Source organism: Syngnathus leptorhynchus, chromosome 2 (genome assembly GCF_054491065.1).
Source record: "Syngnathus leptorhynchus isolate UIUO chromosome 2, UIUO_Slep, whole genome shotgun sequence".
Lineage (NCBI taxonomy): Eukaryota > Metazoa > Chordata > Actinopteri > Syngnathiformes > Syngnathidae > Syngnathus > Syngnathus leptorhynchus.
Genome location: NC_141196.1, coordinates 19,646,944 through 19,674,372, shown reverse-complemented (window position 1 = coordinate 19,674,372; position 27,429 = coordinate 19,646,944). Strand labels below are relative to the sequence as shown.

General features: G+C 41.1%; 2 protein-coding genes and 1 long non-coding RNA gene across 3 annotated transcripts in view; 2 read left to right on the top strand and 1 right to left on the bottom strand.

Moving 5' to 3' along the window:
- The window catches only part of gpc4 (glypican 4), a 24,974-nt gene extending 12,404 nt beyond the window's left edge, over window positions 1-12,570 (top strand). The window contains exons 2-9 of the mRNA XM_085936494.1: window positions 3,588-3,746; window positions 7,709-8,106; window positions 8,356-8,521; window positions 8,882-9,012; window positions 9,084-9,221; window positions 9,296-9,420; window positions 9,592-9,764; window positions 9,836-12,570. Of these exons, the coding sequence (XP_085792620.1) occupies window positions 3,588-3,746; window positions 7,709-8,106; window positions 8,356-8,521; window positions 8,882-9,012; window positions 9,084-9,221; window positions 9,296-9,420; window positions 9,592-9,764; window positions 9,836-10,047 (1,502 nt within the window). The 3' untranslated portion in view covers window positions 10,048-12,570. The remainder of the gene's footprint in view (window positions 1-3,587; window positions 3,747-7,708; window positions 8,107-8,355; window positions 8,522-8,881; window positions 9,013-9,083; window positions 9,222-9,295; window positions 9,421-9,591; window positions 9,765-9,835) is intronic.
- On the bottom strand, window positions 9,779-13,748 carry LOC147061168 (uncharacterized). The gene is made up of 3 exons (XR_015068764.1): window positions 13,639-13,748; window positions 10,449-10,496; window positions 9,779-10,058 (listed from the first exon to the last, which is right to left on the bottom strand). It is a non-coding gene; the product is annotated as an uncharacterized LOC147061168 (long non-coding RNA).
- On the top strand, window positions 13,735-27,429 carry brd8b (bromodomain containing 8b). Its single transcript, XM_085936483.1, has 18 exons — window positions 13,735-13,832; window positions 15,014-15,110; window positions 15,234-15,303; window positions 15,396-15,445; window positions 15,534-15,656; window positions 15,743-15,823; window positions 15,925-15,989; window positions 16,657-16,820; window positions 17,068-17,262; window positions 17,854-17,950; window positions 18,513-18,655; window positions 19,531-19,972; window positions 20,046-20,083; window positions 20,155-20,357; window positions 20,423-20,515; window positions 20,634-20,702; window positions 21,346-21,631; window positions 26,017-27,429. The coding sequence occupies exons 1-18, from the start codon at window positions 13,814-13,816 to the stop codon at window positions 26,074-26,076; spliced, it is 2,295 nt and encodes a 764-aa protein (XP_085792609.1). The 5' UTR covers window positions 13,735-13,813; the 3' UTR covers window positions 26,077-27,429.

The window sequence follows — 27,429 nt, the reverse complement described above, 5'->3', positions numbered from 1 at the left end:
TCCAGATTAAGAATACAAACGTCTCTTTAGTCTCGTTAGTCGGTATTAAAGTGTGTGTTGTTGTTTTTTCATCTCATTATCTTTGTTAGAAACAAATTATTGTGTGAAACTTGCACCACAGTTGAAATATTTGCTGATGGATGACTTGCATTCTAGTGAATGATACCTTCCAACAATGCGAAATATTGTTTGATTATGATGACATACTCGTGGCCAGGTATTACCAACGACTCTGGCCTGACAAGCAGAGAGTGCGCACTTGAAGTAAGTGGCACAAATCGAAACGCAACAGACTCGTGTAGGAAGTGATGAGCCCCTACAGCATAATATTTACTGTATATAGCTGTTAATATTTCTATCAATGTCTTGAATGCAGGATGGTTCAGAAAAAGCCCTTTGATGACTTCAGATGGAGTGAATTGACCAGCGACCTTCCTATTTCGGGTTTTTGCTTGTGTTGGTGACTTTTACGACTCCTAATTGCCACTGTGTCTGTGGGGGATGTGAGTTAGTGGTGTTATTATTGGATGAGTGAGGTTTGGATGGTGGGTTACTGTGTGTGGTGGATGTGCCCGGTTGATGGACAAGGGGGTGGTCAGAGGACAGGACCTCTCTCAGAGGAGTGGCTGTTAACCCTTGACCTCGCCGGTTGAGCCTGCAGGGTGGTGGCGGTTAAGGCGGAGGGCGTGTAGGCGTTGGGTGGGGGCTTGCACTCCGATGTCTGCGTGGTTCAGGGGCACATGGTGGCAGGCAGAGAAGGGCGGCAAGGTGTCTAATCTGTTTTTTTGTCCGTGAGGCGTTTTCACCTCCCCCGCCATCCTTCTTCAGAGAGAAGCGTTTGAGAGGCAGGGCAATGTCAAAGGGAAGTGTCTTATTTTTATGAGCCATTTAAAGGGTGCACTACTTCTCCGGCTTTCCTTTGTGGTCTCCCCACAAAGGAAAGCCGGAGAAGTAGTGCAACGCTGATGAATGCCACAGCACACAGTCATGTTTGTTTACAAGGTGCCGTTCCCTTGTTTTGACCACCATAAATAGCTGTTTTCCTCTTCAGAGTGGCACGCTAACAATGTTTTTTTTCCTCAGAGTCTTGTTACATCTTTGAGCACTTAAAAAGCCGCTCACCCAAAACAAAGATTATTCGTGTCGGTGACTGAAGGAAAATAATTGGCAAAGGTTGCTGTAAATAAGTAACGATAGTCAAGCATCACTCCCACTCGCTGTCTTGTGCCTCAGGCTTCTTTTTTTTTTGTTTTACCAGCAAGGCAAGAAATTGACTTCTCAAGTCTGCATGAGCTAAGGACTTGAGTTTTTAGAGACTTGAGTCTTTGAGCGTACAATACAACATTTGTATGGACATTCCTGTGAAATATCGACCATCTCACTTTTATTTGTGTACTTTGGTAACTAGGGCTATTTTCCATGTGGATATAGTCCTTCTGAGTGCTGTGCGGTGTGGCCCCTGCCGAAGGGAGGGGTGCGACTTGGATGTCTGTTGGACCTAAATGTTCAGTGTGTGTGTGTGTGTACGTGTCCGTGACTCCAATCATGCTTGTACAAAGAGCCATGTGTTGAGCAGTGATGTGATGTGTGAATATGTTTTAAGTTTGGGCTGGCAGTGTGCGTACATGTGAGCGCGCACGTGTAAATGAACCAAGCCTGCTCGGAGAGAGATGAGTTTGGGGAAAGGACTGTGAAGTCTCGAGAGGATTATATGGACTTGATCCCAGACAGAAGGGTCCACTTTATGGCGCCAGGGTGCATCCCTATTTGGGATCCCTTTTAAACAACTATAGCTGTGAATCACTCCTGCGCCTTTCCATTGAAAAACGATTTGTTTTCTGTTTGGATATTTTTTATATGGTTTTGGCAACTAAAACCTCAACAAGATGACATTTTTCTACATAGATTTAGCAGTGTTTACTGCTGGCTTCCCTTCTTTTGGCTCCAGCTAACACTGTGGCGTAATCGTGACATGGCCGTAAAGGGGTTTTATATAATCAACCTTTTTAATCAGCAGGCTGATTATTTTGTCTATTATTCATTACTTAATGCTTGCAGTTGAAGATGTGTTTGATAAATATTTTGAAAAAACAATTGGAGTACATTCTCATTCGTTTCATGTTAATTTAAGGGAAACCTTTTATCGCTATTGGGTTAGAAAATTACCTACTGTATATCTTAATTTGAAATGTTGTCCATATTGTACAGCAGTATTTGTTTTAATGAGAAGTAACATTTTACAAGAGGTGGAATACCCCTAAAATAATAGTGGAGTTGCAAAACTAAAGTTATCTATTAAAGGCCAGGTCAAAGCTTGTCCCTGCGTAAGTTGCAAAAACCTTTGCAGGGACCTCCACTTGGGAAAAACTAAACACCACCATACAAGGCCTGAAAGGATCCCTGTGTTCTCTCTCTCTTTTTTTTAAATGTCATTCCTGCCACTACTTTACATTTATCCTTCATCTCCAAATGTATCTTAGACAGTTACTGATGTGTCAAAGACAATAACTTTTAAGAAATGTCTTATTGCTAGATTGTCAACCGGCGGTCCGTGACCCTCTAGTGGTCTGTGGCGGTATTGCAGGTGGTCCGCGAAATTGGATATGGAAAATGATTGTAAGATTTTTAAAAACAAAATTGATTCATTATTTAGACTTGATTTATTTTCCAGCTCATTTTGTTAATCATTTACCCATTCACATGTCAAATATATTCCCAAAATAGACATACAGATGCAAATAAATAGCCTGTATAGGTGTATCCTCCTTAGGTGCAAAATAAAATAATATTCGGCCAAAGCAGTGGTGCTTCTTGGTTATAATGGTGGTTCCTTGGACAAAACCAGTTGAAAACCCCTGTCTTATTGGACCAAGCTCCTAATAGTAGTTTTAATGAATTGACAATGATGATTCTGACAGGGAAATTCCTTATTTGGATCAGTTTGAAATTGATTCTGTTTTGTTCTTAATGCTGCAGCTTGCATTGCCAAAAAATGTTATGTTGTATTACTTTTTAAAATGAGGGTCTTAAATGGGGGGGATCATTTGAGAGTAATCCGCATCAACCTGCCTTTTGCTGAATTACATACCTGTTGAGTGATGAAGAGGTAATCCTAAAGACGACAACAATGAATTGGCTGTGCAATGCAATGATGATGACGGCAATGTGTTGTGCGTACTGCATCAATGATCTTATTGTAAAATAAGAAAAACAAGAAGAAATTCAAGAAAAACAAGACGCAATAGGCATTTAGAGCCTAACGCTAACTCGTGCCTAGTCATGTGTTTTTGGCTTGAGGATGCCCGCATGCTTGTAGGAACAGATGTGTGCACTGAATGAAATTAGCTCATCACCGTCACTGATTTCACTCTTCTTTTTTTTTATGTCCGCAGTTTCGGTAAATTCAGAGATGATGTCATGAAGCAGCGACTTTTGTGTTCCGCTGTTCACATAACCTGAGTTGAATTAAAGTCATTTTTCCCTCCTGAAAGTTTCTCCATTGCGGACTCAATAAAGGTTCAATAGTGTCGTGACACATGATCTCGCAGTATTATTTACATTGTTGCTTTTTGTTTTTCCTCTTCCAGGAGCATCACTGAAAGTGTGTCCACAGGGTTTCTCCTGCTGCACGGTGGAGATGGAGGAGAAGCTAAGCCAGCAGAGTCACTATGATATCAAAGCCCCTGTCTCCAGGCTTAGCACCAATCTACAGTCCACCTTTCGACAGAGGCATCAGCACTTTGACCGTAAGCAAGAACTCAAACGAAAACCTTCCATGCTACAGTGGCACAAAGTGTTCCACTAGCGCTAGCTAGCATGCATGCTGCACGATTTTTGATGGACGCTCCCACCTGCTGAGCGGAGACAGTCGGTCTGTGTCCACTAGCTGGTCCACCTGTCTCTCAACATCTCGTTGCCCTCCCTCAGCGGCCCCCTCTGCCGGTTTTCCTTCTCCAGAGAGACGCACACACACACACACTCCCAGACGGACCACACACATTCAGATTTGTGCTTCCTTTTCCTCCCAGCGTACGCACGCGTGTAAGCCTGTAAATAGTCAGATCATCAGATTTCGCTTGTGGAGGGCGGAAGCACTTGGGAACATGCAACACTGCAGAATCGCAGAGGAAGTGGCATTGTTTGTGTTCGTAGCTAGCCACTGCTGCTGTTCCTTGTGATAAGATGAAGGGATGGAAAAGAATGACCAAATGGACATCTTGAGAGTTTAGTTAGTTTATGTATGCGAGTTGTGCGTGCCGTACGTACACGCCTGTGCATCCGTGGGTCAAAGACCTTTACATCTTGCGGGTCTGTGAAAGAGAGCGAAAGATTGTCAGCAAGCGGGTGCGTGTGTATTGCAGCCAGATGTGAACTGGAATGTGACGTGTCGGAATGCAGTGGCAGCTCTCACTCCATCCCGCCCCTCGCTTTTCCCCTTTCGCTGCCCTCTGTCCCCATCTTGTGCCTCTTCACTGGTTATTTTTGTCCTCCTTTTTGTCAATTAGTTTGAAAGCATCAAAAGGTTGATATTCGAGCATATCTTTTTAATTATGTACGTACTTGAATTTCTGATACTAATTGAACTCCTACAGCTCAACATAGATTATTTTTTCATTTGAACAGATATTTTGTTATCCCATGGTCGTATTTTAAAATTAACAAAATAAAAGCAATGTCTAAATGTTACAAATTCACGGGTAAATATTTGCAAATGTGTTGCGGGATGAAGAGTGTATCATCTTAAATCACACGTGGTTTAATCATCATAGTACATTGTGGACTACTACAATTATTATACAGTCCATTTGAAAAGTCACACAGTTTTCCTGAAGATGTCAGCCCAGAGCTGACGGTGAAATTGTAACCTCTTTTTGGTTTACCTTTTGTGCGCCCCCGTGACTGCAGGAAGCTTGCGGCTCTTTTCAAACTGTCAGATGTGGGATCTCTTTACAAAGACCTGCTGCGCTTTCCTCCACTTGGACCATTTGACACCTCTCACCGCTTATGACATGTTCAGATTGCTGTCCTGTCCTATTAATTACTCGTTCTACTCCAGGACACCCCAGAGTTTACACACAAAGTGCTTCTCCTTGTATTGACTGTTCATGAAGACGACATGAGAAGTGCTGTGCCGAAACGCAGCTTGGATGAAAACAGACATGCATTTACACACTAGCAAACCCAGGAAGTGGTGTATGTGATTAGACACGCTCTCACCCTCCGTCTGGAACTGGAAGTCATGGCCAATTAGGAGACAGAAATAGTTCTCCCCACTTTGCCATGATCTCAGCCTGTCTGTCGGCCTTATTGCTCTGACCCCGTCCAGCGGGGCAGGCTTATGTGTGGAATTTAAGAACGTGGATTAAGGTTCCTAACAAGAGACACCCATCGCCAGCAGCAGGACTGACAGAATCACATCCCATGAGAAAAGAGTGAGGAGCGAGGACTAATTGGCACAAATAGGGGTGCAATTGGGTTTAGATTGAGAGGAGCAGAAGTAGGGGTGGGGGTGGGGGGTTAAAATGTCTGGCTGCTCCTGCAATGGATTAAGATCATGGACTCCTATGCGACATGATGACAGAATGGCTGGGGGAAGGACTGCAGAGGATAGATGTGACCATTTGTATCCTTTTACATTTAACAAGCCACGTGTAGCCTTTCTCTTCTTGTAAACTTTGCAAGATGCCTGTGCAATGTTGCTCATCCTCTTGGCATGGTCTTGCCCCTTTCCCCCATTGTCCTCCTCTTCATGTCCAACATTCAACTTTTGGGCTGGTGGCCCTGTAGATTATTTATATGATGTATTCTAGGATAGTCTTGATACCTTATCATTGAAGAGGGTATTACTTCTGTGTAGTTACCTTTTTTTTGAAGTATGAAATCGAACTGAATATTTGACAAAGGTCATTCTTACGGAATGATTTAACGTAATGCACGAAATAATGTTAGTGGACAGATGAATGATTATTTATCAATTCATAATGAATGGATAAGTATTTACTATTAAATGTCCGGTGGATTCAGAAAAGTTGCACTATCCCAATCAAGTCAGCGTCAGAGATCTTTGGGTTGCATTGTGAATGTAGAACCCTGACCTCTTCTTTTTCCCCAACGTTACACTTGTTGCTACTATCAAATTCCACGGTTGCGAGTGAACCTTTTGATGTAATCTCAGTCAGTGAAGAGTACAACTTGGTTTCTTGTCATCTGCTGTGTGTGCCTGTGCATGTGATTTGGGGGGCTGCGGTGTTTCCGGTCTCCCTGGCAACACAGTGGGGCTTTGGAGTTAAAAAAGCCCTCAACTTAACCCACCCCACGCTGCCCTCAATCCTCCCCTTCCCCATTTTTTCTTTTTAGTGTGTCAGTCTGGAGTGGAAGTGACAGCATTACGAGGGGACTGTGTGCGTGTGCACGTGCGCGTGAGCATGTGTGGCTAAGGAACGTTTAGTGTCTCCCTCAGTCAGAGCATGGGAACTTTACATTTCAAAGGCGAGCATAGGGCACCCAGAGAACTGCTGTGGGACAGAAGTTTTGTCTGCACGCAGCAGCGAGGGGGAGAAGAGCAAGAGTGGATAGAAAGGAGATGAGTGAAAGGGGGGGGGGGGGACCGCGAGTGTTCGCTTGCATGCATGCACGACTGAAGGCGACGCATTTTTCAGTGACTCTGTGGAATTCTCATTTTGTTCAGATTAAGAGAGTCGGGGGCTGAGGGGGACTGGATTATTGAGGGTAGGTGGAGGAGGGGGGGTGATGGACATTCCTCAGGATGAAGTAGGTCATTGTTCCCTGTCTACTGAAGAGAGATGGCTGAAGGAACTGATGAAGTGAAAGCAGTATAGGGAGGGAGATGTCGGGATGGGTAAAAGGCATAGAGGTCCATATGTAGGAGGGAAAACAGTTCTCATTATTCAGTAATCCTATTGAAAAATGCCTCTGAAGGACTGTCCAAGAGAAACAGGGAGAAAGGAAAGCCAATGGAATGTGACAACAACAAAAAATGCCATTGATGATGGTCAGTTTGAGGTAAGGAGATGTCTGCGCTGAATGCATTACTGAGCCAGACCTTTTCCAACAGCCCGCCCGCCCGCATTGTAGCCTGCACGTTTTCATCCTTTGGCTTAGGGCTTCAGTAAAGTGGACTATTTCAACAGCGGTACTTTACATTTCTTTTTCTTTCGTAGTTTCACAAACGCTTGTGTGGAATTTGGTTTGGCAAAAAGGCAACTGTTGAAGCACTAGTGTCAAACTCAAGGCATGGGGGCCAGATACGGCCCGCCACGTCACTTTATGTGGCCCGGAAAGACAAATCATGCATCAACTGTGTCTCATCTTCAATTTTAAAAGCAATTTTTTGTACCATTCCTCTTTTTGAAATATTTGTGGTTTTTACTGGTCTTTGATTTCAAAGCTAGTTTATTAGTTTGTTGTGTAGCCTATACTGTATATAATGCGTGTAAGGCATCGACAGCTATACATATAACGGCCCACCGAAGGAAACTATGACTACGATGTGGCCCGTGACAAAAATGAGTTTGACACCCCTGTAAAGTATCTGTGGCCAGATAGTGCACTGTATTTTTTCCTCAATTGCTTTCTGGCGTAATTAATAAATATTGCATGCACAATGGCCAGAATTCTAAATGACATGAACGGATGGTTGTTTGTTTCGGAATGACACAAATATCCCCTTGTCTCCACTTTCTTACAGAATTCTTCCGAGAACTTTTGAAAAATGCAGAGGAGTCGCTGCACAACATGTTTGTGCGAACGTACGGGATGATGTACGTGCAGAATGCCGAGCTCTTCAAGAACTTCTTCCAGTCCCTGACGCGCTACTACGTGTCCGGCAGCTCGGCCGTAAACCTGGAGTCCATGCTGTCGGACTTTTGGGCCGACCTCCTGGAGAGGATGTTCCGGCTGGTCAACGTGCAATATGAATTCAGCGACGCCTACATGGAGTGCGTCAGCCGGCACACGGAGCAGTTGCAACCTTTTGGGGACGTGCCCCGCAAGCTACGCATCCAGTTGACGCGTGCTTTTATTGCCGCGCGTACATTTGTGCGTGGCCTAAACCTTATGCCACAGGTGGTCGACAAAGTCTCGACGGTAAGAATGGAAGAGGCGCACTTTTTCTCTCGGAATGCAGCGCTGTGTTTTTTGAACGCATATCATTCTTGGCTAACAGTTCCCTTCCAGGCTGATAACATAAACCATTTTGTTTTTTCTACTATGACATGTTTTTCTACAGCACGGAGTGATTAATTGATGATTAGATTATACTGTTTTGTGAAATACTAAATAGTCAGTGTCCAAATATGTTATTGAGTCAATGTTTGTCTTCCAACTGACCTGCAGGTCAGCGCGTCTCCCAGCTGTGTGCAAGCGGCCACGAAAATGTTGTACTGTCCCTACTGCTCGGGCCAAGTGGCGCTGAAGCCCTGCCAGAATTATTGTCTGAATGTGATGCGGGGTTGTTTCGCCAACCAGGCAGACCTGGACACAGAGTGGAACAATTTTCTTGGTGAGTAACAATACTAACATCGTCCAGATTCACTTGTGTGGACTCTCCCTGCCCTTACACTGATTAACAGAATAATTTATATAATAATAATAATAATAATAATATAATATATAGTAATTAATAATTTCTAGCAGACTGATTATTGAAATATGAATGTAACAAAAAGGTTTTAAAGCACATCTTAGTGGCTTGTGTTTCAAATGGACCATTTTGTTCAACTCTGTTGTGTGGAGCCACCTGGGACTTTTGAGTCGTTGCTACCCCCTACTGGACTTTATTCGCTATAGCAACCGTTTGAGGTGATGAGAGGTACTTTTGCATGAATGATTTCTAACGTGGTAGTTTGTCCAATTGTTGTAGATGCCATGCTTGGTCTGGCTGAAAGGCTGGAGGGTCCGTTCAATTTCGAATCCATCATGGATCCCATTGATGTGAAACTTTCCGATGCCATCATGAACATGCAAGAGAACAGCATGCAAGTTTCACAGAAGGTCGGTATCTTTTTGACCGATGCGAGAAATCCACAAACTTGATAGCAGTTAACTCTTCTCTCCCCTGACAGGTATTCCATGGATGTGGCCAGCCTAAACCCAGCCGCTCCAAGCGTTCTACCAAAGACACCGTTTTCACTGGTCGCTTCCGCCCCTACAGCCCTGACGCAAGACCTACCACTGCTGCCGGAACAAGCTTAGATAGACTGGTAAAGTGTTTGATTTAAAACACTGGATGTCTTTGTGTAGGGCGGAGCTTGACTTGTGTGTTTTTCGACAACAGACGAGTGATGTGAAGAAAAAGTTGAAACACGCCAAGAAGTTCTGGTCCACGCTGCCAGACACTCATTGTGCTGGTGAGAGAATTGCACCTGGTGATGACTGCTGGAATGGAACAGCCAAAAGCAGGTAAACTATTTCAGACAGTGTTCCCTCACCACATGCATGGATGCAGACATTATTCTCAGTTCATGCTTAAAATTGGTTGTTTTGTGTTCAAATGCATTTATGGAGTATTCTGGGTTGAATGTTCAAATGTTTTTCAAGTCAACCACTCATATTGATGAGTTTGTCTCTTAGGTATGAGGCAGTAGTCATTGGCAATGGGCTGGCCAATCAGGTGTCCAACCCCGACGTGGAAGTGGACATCACGAAGCCAGACATTGTGATTCGAAGCCAGATTGCGGTTCTGAAGGAAATGACGAGTTGGCTGAAAGCTGCGTACAACGGCAACGATATCTCAATTGATAACGGTGAGAATGCCAATCTTTTAATTGCCTGTGACCAAACGTACATCAATTTCCGCCTCTCTCCGCGTACTCAGACGAGGAAGCCAGCGGAGGAGAGGAGAGCGGCAGCGGCTGCGATTCTCCATCCTGTGACACAGATCGGGACATCTACTTCTCCACTCCTCCCAATCCCGTGGATCCCCGAGTTAATCTGGTGCAGGGGGAAAAATCATCTGGTGTAACCCTGCAGGGAAGCATGGCACTGGCACTCTGCGGGCTGGCCCTGCTTGCCGCCCACTTGAGATAAAAGTATTTGGGCTGTGAGACAAAGAGAATGACTGAGAAGGATGGAGGGAAGAGAAAAACCGTCAGAAAGACTTTAACAAGACTGCCTTCAAGCCCTCGGACAATCCACCATTTGTGGAAGGGGGGTGGGGGCTCTTCTTAATATTACAATAATTTCACTTTTAATTATTTTGTTTGCATGTTTTGAGGACAACAGTGTACAACAATCTCATTCTCATGCCAAGAAAGCCACCTAGGTAAAATCTTGACTCCTTGTGGCTCTCTTGGAGCTACACCATGGGCATGCCTGCAGCATTAGAAAAGCTATAACGTGTCTTATTGGGCAGTTGAATCTAATACTTGAGGTGTGTGCCTTCTTCAATGATTGCCATCTACAATATATATATACCCAGCACCCGGTACCTATGATGGAACTTCCTCATCAGTGGTGTCCTTCCATCCTACAGAGATCTGCAACATAACATAGATGGCAGTCGTTATGTTTGAGCAGTGATGATGAGTGTTTATTTCCGACAGTCATTTATCACTCTGTGTGCAAACTGTGAATATGCATATGCTTACAAACAAGCCAGTACGAAATTCTGGGACTCGAGAGTATTGACTGCTTTCTCTCAACATAACTCTTTGTTCTGCGTTTGCCTTTGGAAAGATAGATTGTCTTGTAAGAGCTGCTTGCCTTACTTCATCCTAACAAAATACAAAGAAAGATGTTACACCTCTTTTCACGGGGGTGGGATTGTTTTTTACAAGAGCTTTGAGGGCTCCCTTTGAGTCCAATCCTGCACAGACTATATTGGTCGGCATAATCACAGCCTCACTTCAATGTTTCTCTGTTGAGTAGTAAGGTCATACCTCATACATGTTCTCTATGTTAGTGCAATCTAGTGATTATGGAGCCCCAACGAATTGACATCGGGCCTGAGAAGGAGCGTGACTGCTGGTGTTACCCCAGAAAACGACAAAGCCGACAAGTCCCAAATGCCCCCCCAAATGCTTTTGTACTGTATGTAAACTCAGTTCACGATGGAAGATCTGAATTTGTACAGTCTTACACGCTTGAAGGTTTCACACATTTGTCTAGACAAGAGAACCAAAAGAGAGTGCTTCGATCGAAAGGAAAGATTATTTTAACACAGGGTTTTTTTCTTTATGTGGAAGAGGTGCTGTATTTTTTAATAGCTATTTTTGGTATGAAGATTTATATTAGGTACTACAGTGGGTTTTGAATGCTACCTTAAGGTGGTTGAACTGGTTCCTGTGCATCTTGGTTGCACATTTGTACCTCATGCATGGCCTTTTCCAGTCAAATTGGACTCCTCATGAAGCATAATTGATCCATCCTCACCCTCTGTCTCATCATTTCAACTAATGGTTGATGTAGTTTTGTCACAACTACAACCAAAATGAATGCAAAAGATTTGTTTTGTTTTTTCCCCCAAATCAATCATATATACAGTAATTGGCAACTTCCAACGGTAAAATGATTTCAGATGAAAGTGAATTTGATCCATTCCGCCATGTGCAGAAATTCCCTTTAGGGTGTGCACAACACTAGACCTTCCATTCATTTGACCCTTCCGTGTTGTCTTTTCCATGTCAGCTCTAAAATTGAGATGACTTAAACATCACAAAGTCTTTCAAGGTTTTTTTTTTTTTTAAAGTGTCTTTTCCATGTACCACGACGGACCTTAAACAACCAGCCAACGTAAAGATAGGCAGAAAATACCGTGCACCGGGTTTTTTCCTCATTTTTTGGGGCTTTGTAATTGACATGTTGATTGTAAGCTCTCATTAAAATGCCTTTGAAATAAGTGAGCAGTCCAGTAATAGACTGAATCAGTGAGGACACCACTGTTAAAAATCTCACTTTGAACGAACCCCTATGCAATCAGTTTAAAATCTTGAAGCCTTAATTTAACATAATGAAGCCTGAGCTTCAGCAATTGGATTGGCATTACTCTACATCAATTTGACCCATATTACTAACATTTCTATGAGTGCTTATGCAATCTTGATGACTTATAGATGACTGAAGAACCCCCCCCCCCCCCCCCCCCCCCCCCCAAAAAAAAGACAAACTTTCAGATTTAGTGTTTTGGGAAATGATGGTAAATGTCCGTGCTTGCGGGCCACAGCAGCATTTTCAGGCAGGAGTTGGTCCTGCTGTAGGATGCTGTGTTTTTTTTAACCACAGAGAAACTTTAGTCTTGAGACTAAATTGAGTTGGACAGGAGTGGGTAATCCTCTATCTGTATTTGGCCTACAAGGAAACTGAATGGACTCTATCATCTCTGAGGAGAGAGTGTGTGTACAACTGAAAAGAATAAGAGAAGTGTAAATAAAGAGCAGCCGTTTTAGATGTCTCTAAAAGAGGCCGTAACATTACAACAGATTTTTACATGTCAGAGTATCTCCTAAATGTTATGGAAAAGCAAGATGAGATAGATGTTGAATTGTAAGAAAAAAAAATGTATATTAAACAACATTTCTTAGTCTTGTTGAAATAAAGACTGCCAATATTTAACTGATTGTGAACATCTTTGTTTTGTCGTCTTTGCACTTTTCACTTGGCTTATAGATCGTAGATATTGTCGTAACTAACAACATTGGATAAAGTAGGAAACAGATAAGGCCACACCTTTAGTGGACTGTGCTGAGGTTTGGAGAAATAATAACAAAACTTCACGACAGTCACTTAACATTCTGCAGAAAAGAGCAAGGACTATTCATAAGGTCAACTACTTGGATCACACAAATCCACTTTTTATATAATCAAAACTATTGAAATTCACTGATATGGTATCTTACCAAACAGTTATCGTGTATAACGCAAAAAACAGGCAATTACCAGAAAATATCTATGAATTAAATACATTATATAGTGTATATTCCTCCTAAATATAACTCCTCAACTGCATTAGAATAAAATATCAACCTGCCTGAAGGGGACAGTACCCTAAATCTTAAATAAAATATGGTCTAAAAAAATACGATAATAAGGTCTAGACCTCTAAACCTGGTCGAAATAAAAAAAACCTCACCGTACACTGATCAATGACTGTTTAAAACGTAGTAATACAACATTTTTCCATCATTTACACAATTTACAGCTATTTTAGTTTTAAACATAAAATATTTAACGCATTTAATTTCGTCGTCTAGATTCGGACTACACCAATTATAGACATCTAAATTCGGTCTAAATTTAGTTTAGACGTGTAATAGACATCCATTGGGATTATGTAGGATTATGATGATGATCATTTTTATTATTATAAAAAGACCCCGCCATGAGCCATTACTTGTATAGGTAACCTTGTCCGTCATATTAAATGTCAGGTCTACCGTAAACTAACATAGACTCAATTTAAAAAGTGTGTTTCCACAAATTTCACTAAATCAATTCCTCTCTTTCACCCAGTTACTCACAATATTATATCTGGAAAACACAGAGGCACCAAACACGATTTAAGATTTTTTTTTTTTGTCTGAGTGTAAAATAACTGGTGCATGATGCATCTCGTCGCATCAAATAAACGGGTGTCGATCATGTCACTTTGACACATTCAATATACCGGCGACCTTTACGTACGATTGATTCCTCGATACTCGGTAGGTACTCGCGCCCTGTCCAAACACTTGCACTATATCCTATGTAGGCTAGAACACAGAAATTTGGACACGGCCATATTCTCTCAACCCATTCGTGTATCTTTGAAATTCGTCCGGCGGAAGTTGGGACCTTGGCCTTGTTATCACTAAAAGAAATGGCGAGCGGGATAGGCAGTGAGTGTTTTTTTTCCCCTCTTCCACCGAGAGGTCTTTCTTTGAAGTTTAGAATGCAAACCTATAGAAATGTATTCCAAACGTTGTTCTTAAGCTTAGTTTAGCTGAAAATGAGAGTTTTATTACCTTAAACAAACGCAATATCGCGTAGCTGTTTGTGTTTCACCATAGAGTTCCCCCGTAATAACAGTGCTAAGCTAACGTCGATTGTATACCAGCTGTTTGTTAAAGTACTCTTACCTTACATGACTGTTGTTTCTGCCACTACTCTTGCCTTGCATGACTGTCGTTTCTGCCGTTTCTCTTTTCCGTCACAAACTGTAACAATCATATTCCATTACATGCAATACATTTAAATTCAAACGTGACGTACACTAGTATCAATTAGGCTATCAACCTACAATAAATTTATTTGGAAAAGAATACATCAACTCACCCTATTTTACGTGTACTTTTTAGATTTGGATTTTATTGTATTACAGGCTCAATGTTTTATTGTATAGTCCGCTACTGTATTTTAACAAGTAAACCAAAGAACTTTACGTAAATGGCCAGGAGTAGCAAAAAAATAATAACAAATAATCATATTAGTAATGACGATATGTGATTGACTCCTCACAGTATTTTTAAATCAAGATGCGTGTATTCTTCATTTTTACCCTTAAAATGTATTCTAATAGTATTTATTTTAAGTATAGCTATACAAGATAAATGCAAAGTATTAAAATCACATTTCTTTAATGGCAATAAGTTAATAAAACAATGACTTTTAACTGCATATGTAAATATTTACATTTCTAACGGAAATACTCATATTTAGAGACTTGTTATAAATTAATCGGGTCATGTTTGATATTTGTTACTTCGGATTCAACAGATCAGCAAATGTTAAAAAGAAATCGACCGATTCATTGTTTGGGAAAATACCACTTACTAAGTATAGCATAACAAAGTCATCAACAGTCGCCATATGGTATATACTTTTTCTTCTAATAGTGTGTCCTAGTTTTGGTCTCATACATTTATGATTCCTTGATGTCATTCTGATATCACATTTTCCTTGTTCACTGATATCCAAATGCCCCTCCATAATTTTGAGAATTTAAATGTATTGTCTTATTGTTTTATTTTGACTTGTGATCATTTTATTGGTGTTCAATTGTGTCTCTGATTTGTTCCAGAGCATAAAATTCTGAATGTTGGCCCAACAGAGGCATGGTCAGTCAGGGAGAAACTGTGCCTGGCCTCTTCTGTTATGAGGAGTGGTGACCAAAACTGGTAAACAGGCAACTTAATATCACTCTTGTACATTCTATGTACAATGTTTCTAATCTTTCAAGTAATATTACCTTGTATGAATTTCCTAACTTGAAGTGAATATTCCTCTTCCGATACTTTTAGGGTATCTGTAAGTAGAGCCATTAAGCCTTTTTCTGAGCCCGGTCGACCACCCGACTGGTTCTCACAGAAGGTAAGCCAGCTGTTGTCTGTTGAGGAAGCAGCATTGGGTTTAATCGATGTCCCCAATATCTGGGATTATTCATTTTTCTCTTAATGTTTCAGCACTGTGCCTCACAGTATTCTGAGCTGCTGGAAGCCACAGAAGCCCCTAAGTCAGTACTGAAAATGAGAAATAAACAGTCAGACCAAAACAGCTTTTGCCACATTTGTAATTTGTGTTAAATGCAACTTTTGTTTTAGACGTAAGCGTGGTGAGAAGGGCGAGGTGGTTGAGACCATTGAGGATGTAATTGTTCGTAGACTGACTACCGAGAGGATAGAGGAGCTGAAAAAACTACTACGAGACACACAGGAACAGTACAGGTAGCTACGACCTTGAAAGAAAGCTTTCAGAATATCTTATGCAACATTTTAACCCTTCGCCCAATCTGTGATTTCTCTCTGTGCAGAAAGTTGAAAAAGGAAGTGGACCTGATACAGACAGGTCACATGGACCCCCAGCTGAAAGAACTGTGGGCAGAGATAGCATTGTAAGATTTCTTCAACCAGTTTTCCTTTCTTTCATTTGTTAAACCGTCCATGTCGTCAAAATGTCACTTTTCCTTCCATTTCTTTCAATTCTCTGTGGCAGAAAAAAGAAGCAAGAGGAGGAGGAAGCAGAGCAGAAGAGAAAAGCAACAGAAATGGCATATCAAGGTGAAAAACGTCAAAGAATATGCATTTGAGAATTTAGCTTTTGAAAATTCTTAAGTTGTACTGAAGGCAAATCCACAAAACCAAAATTACGTGACATAATAATTCTCTCCCTGCACACTTGTTTGACACGGTAACCAGGTCACGAATCACTCCTTTTTTGTACGTATTGTGCTGTGGTCAGGCTGCAATCTATGTCCTAATTTGGTCAATTTAGTATTTTTTCATCAATTCTTATTATTATAAGAACACTTATTGTGTTATTTTTTTACATATTATTAACCTGTGTAAAGTGTTGAAAAAACTTGAGAGCAAATCTCTGTTAAACACTTGAACTCTCTGAGAAGTGTCGTAAATCCATTTTTTCAAGACTGCGGTAACATTGCGACATGATGTCTCCTCAAGATTTAAAGTCTGTTTTATCAGAGAATAATGAGGAAAAATTGGGTAGTTACATATAAGTAATTTGTCACAAAAAAAAAAAACAATAGCTGTAATAGCTTTGGTTAACTGTTGAAGCTTTTTTCCCTTAAGAAATATGCCACTGTTTGATTTCCTTAAAAGTTGTGGTTTTAGAAATGTGAGGATTCCATGAGAAAGTGATGATCATGCATATGTCAGGAGTTCAATCGATACATCTATTATTCTCTGACTCTCATTCGTCTTCCAGCTCGTCAGGCAATTAAAAACACTCCCAAGCGTCTGCCCAGTGTCACTGTTCGGTCTCCTTTGGGGGCCAGTCCTACGAACCTGGACTCTCAGACGGACACATCAGCCCCCACACCACCCACGGAACCTGCAGCCATGGTCTCAGATGACACCAGTACCCACTCTGTACGTACATCCTTGCCTAGGTGTTAACATCCTGGTTGAACGCAATCCGTTTCCAGGGATAGTCCAATTTGAATTGCGTAACCTCAAATATTTGCTACTCCACCACAAGTAACCTATTTTTTAAGTAGCTTGGTTCATTGGTCTATGGCACGGGTAGGGAACCCTGGTCGCCTTATCCTGCCTGTTTTCCATTTCTCCCTGAAAATCTCAACTTAACCACTAATTTCTTTTTCTTCTGCCGCTCCAGGTCCAAGGTATAGGTTTTTTTCTCCCAGTGTCAGAAGCTCCAGGCCAAGGGCATAAAGATGGAGGAGGCCTTGCCACTCTTGCAGAGGATACTTCACAGAAGAGGCTGCTGCCTCAGAAAGCTACACCGCCTCCTTCTCCTCTGCTGTCGGAACTGCTGAAAAAAGGCAACCACATCTCGGCCAGCCCCCGCCTTGTGAGAGCCAGCATAGCCTGAATTTGATAGTTCAAGAAACTTATTAGAACACATGATTCATGAAGCAATGATATTTCCACCGCAGACAATATGATTATAATTTATTATCGGTGCATATGATGAATGTGACATTGCAGTCAGATTACATTATATGCAGCAAGTTCTTAAACTAATGTTTTTTGTCAGGATAGTGTATTTGTTAACCTGTGATAGATATTATGGTACAATAAAGTTAGACCGCAACTACAATGCCAGAGCTGTCTGATTGTCTGTTGAAAAAAGAGACAAATATACAGCATGCCTTGTCAGCGTTTATTTCAGTCAAGGATGAAAGTCCTATTTTTGAAAATGAAGGCCCGAATTACCCTCCACATTTAAGCCTGCTTTTAAAGTTCTCAATAGAGCTTAAAACCATTCAACAACTGTGCCCAACCCATTTGTCATATTGCTACATATTATCGAGCCCATGTGGCCCACTGGCATTAGGTGAAAAATCGTTACAAACCTGTAAATACGCTGTGTTGCTAAGGTGCCCTTGTTTAGTACAACCTACATTCATTACAAGAACAACAAACAATTGTGCTCTTGCAGGTTACTGATGGAGACACCTCTGGAAGTCTTAGCAATGGAATACAAACTGCTGCTGTTGTCGCCACCCCATTACCACCTGGCCATGATGTCATGACAGGTAAATATTCTCAATGGAACAAAGTAAATTTTGGCTGACTTATGCTAATGTTTGGTCTTTCTTATTCAACCATTTAATGACAGAGAAAAAAAAAAACACTTGAATCTAAGATTTGGCATACAAAAACGTTGCTTGAGATAAAACTATTACTTTGGCAGAAATGTACAGCATGTTTTGAGTTTTTTGCCTTTTTTAGGGTTGCTAGCAGCTACCAGTAACTTTGTAATTGCTAAGCTAACAGGCAAGAGTCTACATAATGTTCTGAATTGGAGAAGGCCTACCATGTACAGCAGGGGTCGGGAACCTTTTTGGCGGACAGAGCCATTAATGCCCATTTAAAAAATAAAAAAAAATCCCATGAGAGCCATACCATTTGAAAAAAATGCAATTAAATGCATGTATTTTAATTAAGACCAACGGATTTTTGAGTGTACTAATGTATTCTTTTTAATAATGTTTTTAATGTCGTCAAAGAGCCATATCTGGATCGCGAGCCATAGGTTCCTGACTCCTGATGTACAGCAACTGTTTTAATGTGTCCTCTCTTCTTTTTTTTTTGTGGTGGGGGAAGTTGAAGCTGCAGTGAAGGCAGAGCTTGGTGAAGACACAGGATTAGTAGAAGAGGACCTTGTCGCTGTCTCTTACATGGGAGACGAGCTAGATCTGGAAACTGTAGGTGACATCATTGCCATCATTGAGGAAAAGGTACACACTTAAAAGTCTTAGTATACTGTTAGTATAATCTTTGATGTAAATATGCTCGTCTTCAGTTCTGTCACGTCCGCCAAAAAGGCTGATGTGGCAAATATGAATCCCTGGTAGCATACAATGGTCAATTATAGGGAATATATTATTCCCTATATAATATATATATCCCTATAATATATATCCCTTTGTAATATATTATTTCAAAATATTTGAATCACATTTACATTTGAAAGACAATTTTCATTTGAGCTTCATTAGAACAGCAGGTGGCAGTAGTGTACAATACAGGCAGAACTCAATTCACTGCCACGGAAGTCACAGATAGAGGCTCGATTTAACGTTGATGGTCAACAACAAAACAAAAAGTTAAAAACATCACGTCATCCAGTTTATGATGACTGCAATATTGCACTTGTTCATATTAGCTTAATGGTGAGCTGGAGCTTATCCCAGTTTAATTTGGCCAAGAGGGTGGTGTCCAACCTTGACTTGTTGCCAGACAACCAGATATGTAGCACATCTAATCAAAATGAATCCTTTATATTTCAGTCACCATTCACTTTATTGGGAAAAGTTGCTTCAGTTATCTAAAATTTTAGTTTGTGAACAGAATGAGAGAAAAAAAAATAAGGTTGTGAACCAAGGTTCCACTATGTTGGGACTTTAGGCTTATCCTATCAGGGGGTCACTATGGCGAGTCACTCGCATAATTTCTTTGGCACAGTTTTATTTTTTTATTTTTTGTGGAATCCCCTTTTCTGATGCAACACACTTAATTTTTATTTATTTTTTTTAAACTTGGGCTTGGGTCTGTCAGTTGCTGGGTATTGAGAAGTCACCTATTGAGAAGTCATTCTTGCTTTGCTTTCGAGGTGGATGATTCAGTGGAGGCTTTGGATGCAGCGGCAGTGGAAGCAGCACTGTCTCTGTGTGAAGAAGCCGTCTCAGAAGGACACACCCTGCCAGGCCCCTGGGAAACCCAGGAAATAAAGGAATCCGATCCAGCATCCACTGTCCAAGACTCGGAGCACATACAGGAGGCTTGTGATGCGGCGACACGCTCTGTTCCCACCACCCCTGTCAGCCCAGATGTCCCAAATCAACCAGAAACTACAAGCACAGAGGAACGGGTCAAGGGAAAGTGTGAATCAGCTGTGACTGAAAGTGACATTGCTTCGTGTGACAACTCGGAAAATGTCACTGCTGGAGGTGATGATACAGAAGAGGGCAATGAAGAAAAAGGGGGGACAAATGCAGTAGTGAAGACTGAAGTAGAGGAGTGGAACCAGCCCGAAGCGAACCCACCATGCCTAGGTGACCTGACAAACACACAGAACATGATGCCCCAGTTTTAAAAAATGACTAACAATCATTGTGTGTCCCACAGATTCTGAGGACAGTTCTGTATCTGGCAGAGAGTCTAAGGTAAGAGACAAACATTATTGTATCATGGGAAAGCTTTTCTTACAATGCTGCCATTGACCAAATTGCTACAGGAGGTGAAAGAGGAGGAAGAAGCAGGGAGCGAGTGCGATCCTGAAGAAGGAATGGAGCTGAAAGAGGAGTGCGGAGAGGGGGAGGGTGCCTATTTGTCAGAAGTGGAGCGAGCTGCCAGTGAGAGTGAAGACGGTTACGGGCCGCCCTCTCAACGCTACACAGCTGATTCACTAGCCAGCAGCCCCGCCTCGTCTTCCCAGTTGTGAGTATCATTGTAGACAATATTTTGTGATTTGAGTACCAATCCCTATTTTCTTTTCATACCAGATCTACATGTGGTGAGGACCAAGAGGCTGTGCAGGCTCAGAAAATTTGGAAGAAAGCCATAATGCTGGTGTGGAGAGCTGCAGCTAACCACAGGTGGCGCTCTCTAGCCCTGCCTCAACCCACAAAACAAATCAATATCGTCCGCTGTAATCATGCTCATTTTGCGCAGTGCCACCTCCAGAACTCTATTTGTTAATCTCGTTTCTCTCAGGTATGCCAGCGTCTTCTTGCAGCCTGTATCAGACGACATCGCCCCTGGTTACCACAGCATTGTACACAGGTGAGATCACAGTGTTCCTGCAATCCATGACTTTAATGACTGGGCAAGCCACATATTCACAAATGATGGTATTTTTTTGATTAAATTGGTTTAGGTAATGGATGGATGGATTTTTCATCTGTTGGGCTTTTTTTTTTTTTTTTCTTAACGGATTGGCGGACTAGCAGACCTGTGGATCTGTGGGAAGCGATGATGGGAGCGAAATTAAATTATAATGATGGACTGACAAACTGATTAACAGTTAGCTGACAATGATGAATGGGTGACCAGGCCACTGACAAATAAAAATTGCCCACCAGTGGTTTTTCATTTTACCTTTGCTTGATCAAGATTTATACTTTGCTCTGTGAGCCCCAATTTGAGTTCCGAATTTTTTTTTTTTTAAACGCACAACGGGGCTGCTCAATTAATGGAACTTTAATCATGGTTACTATTTTGGCTCCAGACGTAATTCATTTTTCTAAAACATGTTCAATACTGTTCCAAACGTGTTCAAGAAATACTGTTCCAATTTGAAAAGCATAATTGTGTAAATAATCCTGATTTCAATATTGAACAAAATAATCGTAATTATGATTTTCTCCATAATCAAGCAGCTCTGACGTACAAGGAACAATCTTCTCCTTTGCTCATCCTGTTACAGACCGATGGACCTATCTGCAATCAAGAAGAACATTGAATCCGCCGTGATCCGTACAACAGCAGAATTCCAACGAGACATCATGCTGATGTTTCAGAATGCTGTCATGTACAACTCATCAGACCACGACGTCTATCACATGGCCCTGGAAATGCAGCGTGATGTCCTGGAGCACGTTCAGCAGTTCCTGGCCACGCAGCTCATTATGCAAACCTCAGAGAGTGCCATCTCCGCCAAGAGCCTCCGTGGCAGGGAAGGAAATCGCAAACCAGGCGAGCCAGCTGAGAAGGTGTGTTGAGAAAATTCAATCAGGAGAAAGTGACATGCCTGTTCTAATTCCTCAAATGTGTGTAGGTTTGTTTGTTTGTCTGCAACTGGGACAGTACATTTGCTATCAAATGTTTCATATTGAGCAAATAACCAGCCAGTATGCCTTGACACTACTTTATTAGGTTTCAATGTGACTTAGAGTAAAACTCCCTCCATCATCGCTTTCGGGATGGCGGTAAAAATGTTTAGATTTGTGATTTGATTTGTATGTGCGCGTGTGCGTTCGTTTCTGATCCCGCGCATCACGATAAAATACCGTAGCTCCGGTTGTTGCACACTGTCAGCCACAGATTGCCGTTTGCCTTTTGTCAGTAGACGCACAGCGCGCACTTGCTGATCATTTGTACGTTTCCCATGATGTACGGAATACATTTAACTTTAGCGGAGTCAGATCCTTACATTGGCCTGCACTACAGTACCAAAACAGCATTGGCGGAGTCAAAAGGAGAAACACAGCAGGCCAGCTGCCCATAGGCATGTTTTCAATGGTTGTGAGAGGTTTATTACAATTATTATTTATTTATTTTTGTTAAACAAAAAAAGTCACTGGCGTTGAAACAAGAATGCATTGTATGAGAGCAGCTCCATCACCACCGTTGTCGTCCTTCCTGGTGTGAGTACACACATTGTACATTTGTGTGTGATTCATTGATCTTACTCTCTCTTCAGATACTATTTATTGTTTTGAAGTTATATTTGCATCTACACAGCTGAAACAGTACGATCAAATGCAGAGATTTTTTTATTCGTCGCTAAGTCACAAAGGTGCCATTTGGTGATCACCTATTGAATCTCAAGTACGCAAATGCAGACCAACAGTTGCATGCCTAGGGTGTAATATATCACTTATTGAAGGGGTGTACTGGAACGCAACCCCGGGATGGAGGGGAATTCACTGTAGTTTACTCTGAGCATTGATGTGTAATTTATTGGAACACTTCCTTGAGCTGGTATGCCCAAAGTCTTGTAAACTGGATATATGACTCAAATTATGTCAGATTATGGCATTAGGCTTAGGGACATGTGCAAATCTACTGCTTATGTGTCTATCATCTAGCTGAATTCAAATCTCAAGTGTCTCAATTTATAAATTTGTACTTTTCTGGTGAGAATGTGCCTTCAACTACATATATGTGCCTTGCATTGCGCAAGTATTATTTCTACGATTGTCAACATCTTCTGCAGTTTAGTTGGCAGTGACCAGAGTATTCTCATTTTCTAACACATGCATGGTATCACATTAATCAGTATATAATGGAAAAAAAAAAGAGGAATGATATACCCTCGCAAGTCATTGTGGCGTGTGATTATTATATTTATTGTATATGACTATTGAGTTGAACATTGCTATAAAGATTTACACACTTGCTTAAGAGCACACTGATGACACACACGAGAAACCTCAGCCATTTTCTTTATGTGCATGATCGTATATTCCCTGCTCACCCTCAAGTGCGGTGGTGTGATCATTTTTGGTCAAATCTTTTCTTGCATGAAGCTTCACTTCTCGCAAATGTCTGTCTCTCGGCGTGTGCTTGTGTGCGTTTGTATATTAACCAGCCACTTGCTGCTGTTATGTGAGTTTCCAGTGACTTGTGGGTTTGTGCTTGAGCAGAGTTGTTATTAGCCAGTAAAGTATGACCAGTAAATGTTCACAACGTGCTTGAGCATAGTTCTTATTTGCAAGTAAAGTAGGACCAGTGAATGTTTACAATGTGGTCCTTTTCCCAAAGGTGTCCACAGTTATGAATGAATTTATGTTCAGTTACATTTGTCACTTTTTGTTTTGTTTTTGTTTTTAAACAGCATTTTGCAAAAAGTAAAGAAATTGGTATTTGATAGAGTGCTTGTTTGTTGTAACTATTCTTTTTGGCATTAATATACCTTGGAAAGCCGGCTTGTTAACCGTGCTACCTTTGTCATGGACACAATTTTGTGCGATAAGCAGAGGGAATGGAATGCGTGAGTTGCGCCGATGAAAAATGTTGCAAATATTTTCCAACCTCTCCTATTTTGTTGCTATCATTGCTTCATCTTTGGTGGAGTGTTAAATTGAAGTTTAAGGAAAGAAGACATATTGGCAAGTTTACAAAGTAGTATTTGTGTAACAATCGGTAGTGTGAATGAAGCATATACCGCCACGATGGCCTGACACCTCCTTAGGATGCTTGGTCACACACTGGCCAAGCATCTCAGTCTTCAACCAGCATTTGTTAGATGTCAGACTGATCAGTGTGTTGCATAGCTTGGAAAACAAATCTGTCAAAATTGTGTAGGTTCAACCAGAACAAAGCATAACTGCAAATTGTTGATACACTGTATTGAATAGCAAAATATTGTACTAGTAGTTTATGAGTGTGTGTGGGGTTTTGGTAGCTTTTTTTTTTTTTTTGGACGCTCGTCTATCCATTTAATGACGCTTTCTCACACGTTTTTGTATGTGTGTGTATGCGCGCGCATGTGCGTGTGTGTTCTCTCCTCCTCACTCCAATATGTGTCCTTCTGCAGGACATGGTCCCAATGGCCTCTCCTGCTTTCCTTCTCTCTCTCTTTGTAAGTATGCAGGTTATTGATTAGATCTCACCAGAAAGCAGGCCACCGTCCGTCCGCACACGCTTCTTGTCATCACAACCACCTCATCAGTTCACTTTTCAGTTTGACATTTGTGGCATGATAAGAAGTGTTTAAGACCATAGTAATTCAAGATATGAAAGGTTTGGGGGTGATAAAGTCAACAATTGCTGTTTTGAATAGTTCTGCAAGCGGTTGATTTTGGGTTTGTAAGCCATAACGCGGAGAGCGGCAGCACACAATCATTAAATAAATAAAAAAGTCAAGAAATGTGTACATTTGCATCAGGCAATGATGCTGAGCAGAATTTGAGCTGCATACTGTATAATGTGAATGTAAATGGCAGGTCAACACTACTTGAGATTGAAACGAGCAATAATAACTATCTGCAACTACGCGGGGATAATTGATATGATATGAATTGATCAATGAAATTGCATTGTCACTTACTCTAAAAGATTTCAGCTCAATCTAAGCACCACACTGTTTGGGAAAGCTATCTCCCTCGTGATGCCCTTTGACCTTGTTGCAACTTAAATACTCGCACCGCTTATCAGTGTTTGCTTTGTGAGGTCACGTTAGGGTCACTTTTGTTAAATCAGATGAACTTCGATTACTCCTGCACAGGCTGATAAATGCAATTATTGACTGATCTGTGTGTTGCATAGCTCGCAAAATCTGTCGAAAATGTGGAATTGTAGCAACTCTCCCTTATTGGCCACCAGCCAATCGCACGACACAAGACAAATTACAAGTCGCATTCACACTTAAAGACAAATTCAAGAAGTGCCTTAAATGAAATACATGTAAGAACTGGGAAAACATGCAAACTCCACACAGGAAGGCCTCAGCCTCAGAACTGTCAGGCAGAAGTTTTCATTTACTTCATAGGTGTCAAACTCAAGACCCGGGGGTCAGATATGGCCTGCCACATCATTTTATGTGGCCCGCAAAAACAAATTGTGCATCAATCAACTTGTGCCAATACTTCACTTTAAAAAAATATAAATAAAGATATCGCTGACAATTTTTATTACCATTCATTATTTTAAAATATTTGAAAAAAATTTACTAGTCTTTGATTTCAAAACTAGTTATTCATCAATTTGTTGTGTCGCATATACTGTATATAAGACATTGACAATCATTATGGCCCTCCAAAGGATTTATGACCCCGATGCGGCCTGCGACAAAAATGAATCTGGTACTGATTCACCTCATCAAAATGTACGTGTTCCCCTTTAAAGCAGAATCAATTGAGTGAGGGATTATGCAAGAGTGCAGTTAAAAAAAAAAAAAATCTGACTGTCAAATAGAATTGAACGTACTGGCAAATATTTTCAAATCCCAACCCGGCCAACAAATGTTGTTGTTTTTTTCCCCTTCCTCTCAGTCCCATGAAACATGCTAGTTTCATCTTTGAGCACCCATTTGAACAGTGTTGAATCGCACCGTTCAACTGTTTCCAGTCAAGCTCGGGGCGCTGACACATACCTCTTTCATGTGAACTTTTTTTCTGTCTGCATGATCTAATTTGTTTTCCCTTCTCTTAAGTTGGATTTTCATTTGATCATCATTTTTTTATGTTCTCCATCCGAGGAGGAACCCACCCCATACCCCCAGAGATGGACCTTCTATGTGCTGTGTGTGTGTGTGTGTGTGGGGGGGGGGATCTCAACTACATTCTCAACCTCTCCATTAATTCCTTTTCTTGCTCTTTTCCCTTCTTTCTGGTTGCTTCCTGCTTCCCCTTCCCCTCTTTCTCCACTACAGGATGGCGGCACCAGGGGTCGCCGTAGTGCAATGGAGGCTGACCTGAAAATGAAGAAATAGACTTGAGCAAGACCAGCAGAGGCAAAGGAGATGGAAATGTGTGACGTTGGTCTAGTAGTTCAGTAGAGCGAGCTGTTCAGTGTCTGGACCTTGTGTATTAGCACTTGTGCTAGTGCGTTTGTTCTTTTCTAGAGCTGAGCATATTGGTACGTGCTGGGGGGTGTTGATGTGTCTCCATAGAGCGACATCTCTTTTTCTTCAGTTAGCTCCTTGGACCATATTCAAACATTTTGTTGGGTGGTGCATTCAAAGACATGCAACATTAAGGAACAAAGATGGTTGGAAAGATGATATTTGAAGACTTCCTGTTGTCGAATCAGTTTGCTTTGTTTTTCCACCTATTGATCTGAATGTCAATTTGGAAGCAAATGTGTTGTTAACCTTTTCCTCCTTGTTCTCTAAGTTTTAAGGTGAATTGTAATATAAATTTTAAATGTAGTTTGGATAATTCAAGAGTTTGAGTTGCTGATTGTCTATTGTGACAAAATATTGTTTTTTTACTGTTGAATGACAATGTCATTTTAGCACTTTCTTCAATTGTGTCAATGTCATTGAATGCACCGCCAACACCATTATTCCACCTTACAGATGAACAGTCAATGTCCAAAAGAGGCTTGTGTTCCAGGCGCTTGATTGATCATGAGCTGTGAAATCGGACTGAACAATTTTGAAAAAAAGTCAAGTAATTGCAATTTTTGAGATTTAATATGCAATTCTTTTTTAAAACTCCTCATGTGACCCATGTATTTTGCTTTTGTAACAAATACAAGCAATGCATTTGTGTATTACCATCACCAAATTTACTATACATAAATGGTTTGGTCTAATAGGTCTGGCATACCTTTTACGGTATGTAAACTGTATCAAAACACGATATTATTAAAATCAACATATAAAAAAAAATAAAGTCCGCTGACTGAAATTGAAGCAGCCCCCTCCCCACAGGTTGAGTTGCGCTCTTTGCAATTTGAAAATTATATTCTACTACATTTTAATGCCTAATGACACCAAGGCTTTACTTCTAACTGCGTAAAGTAACGAGAGTTTCTTCCCGGACACATTCAAGAAATTAGTCAAACCTGGGTGGAGGAGCGGTTGAAAGCAGTCCAAATATGTCGAGTCAGTTTTTGCTGAATTAGTATTGATGTATCCACTATCCAGTTATCGCTTTGGGTGTTGCCAGAATTTGTGGCGTGATGAAAGACAGCTTGTGTAATGTGTTCTAGAAGAAAGTTAAGAAAAAAAAAAAAGTTTTGTGCCCACATTATGGACCATTTAGAGTTTGTGTTTGGATAGCAGATACACGTATCCTATGTTTAGTTGTACATTTGTTAAATAAAAGATTTGTTTTAA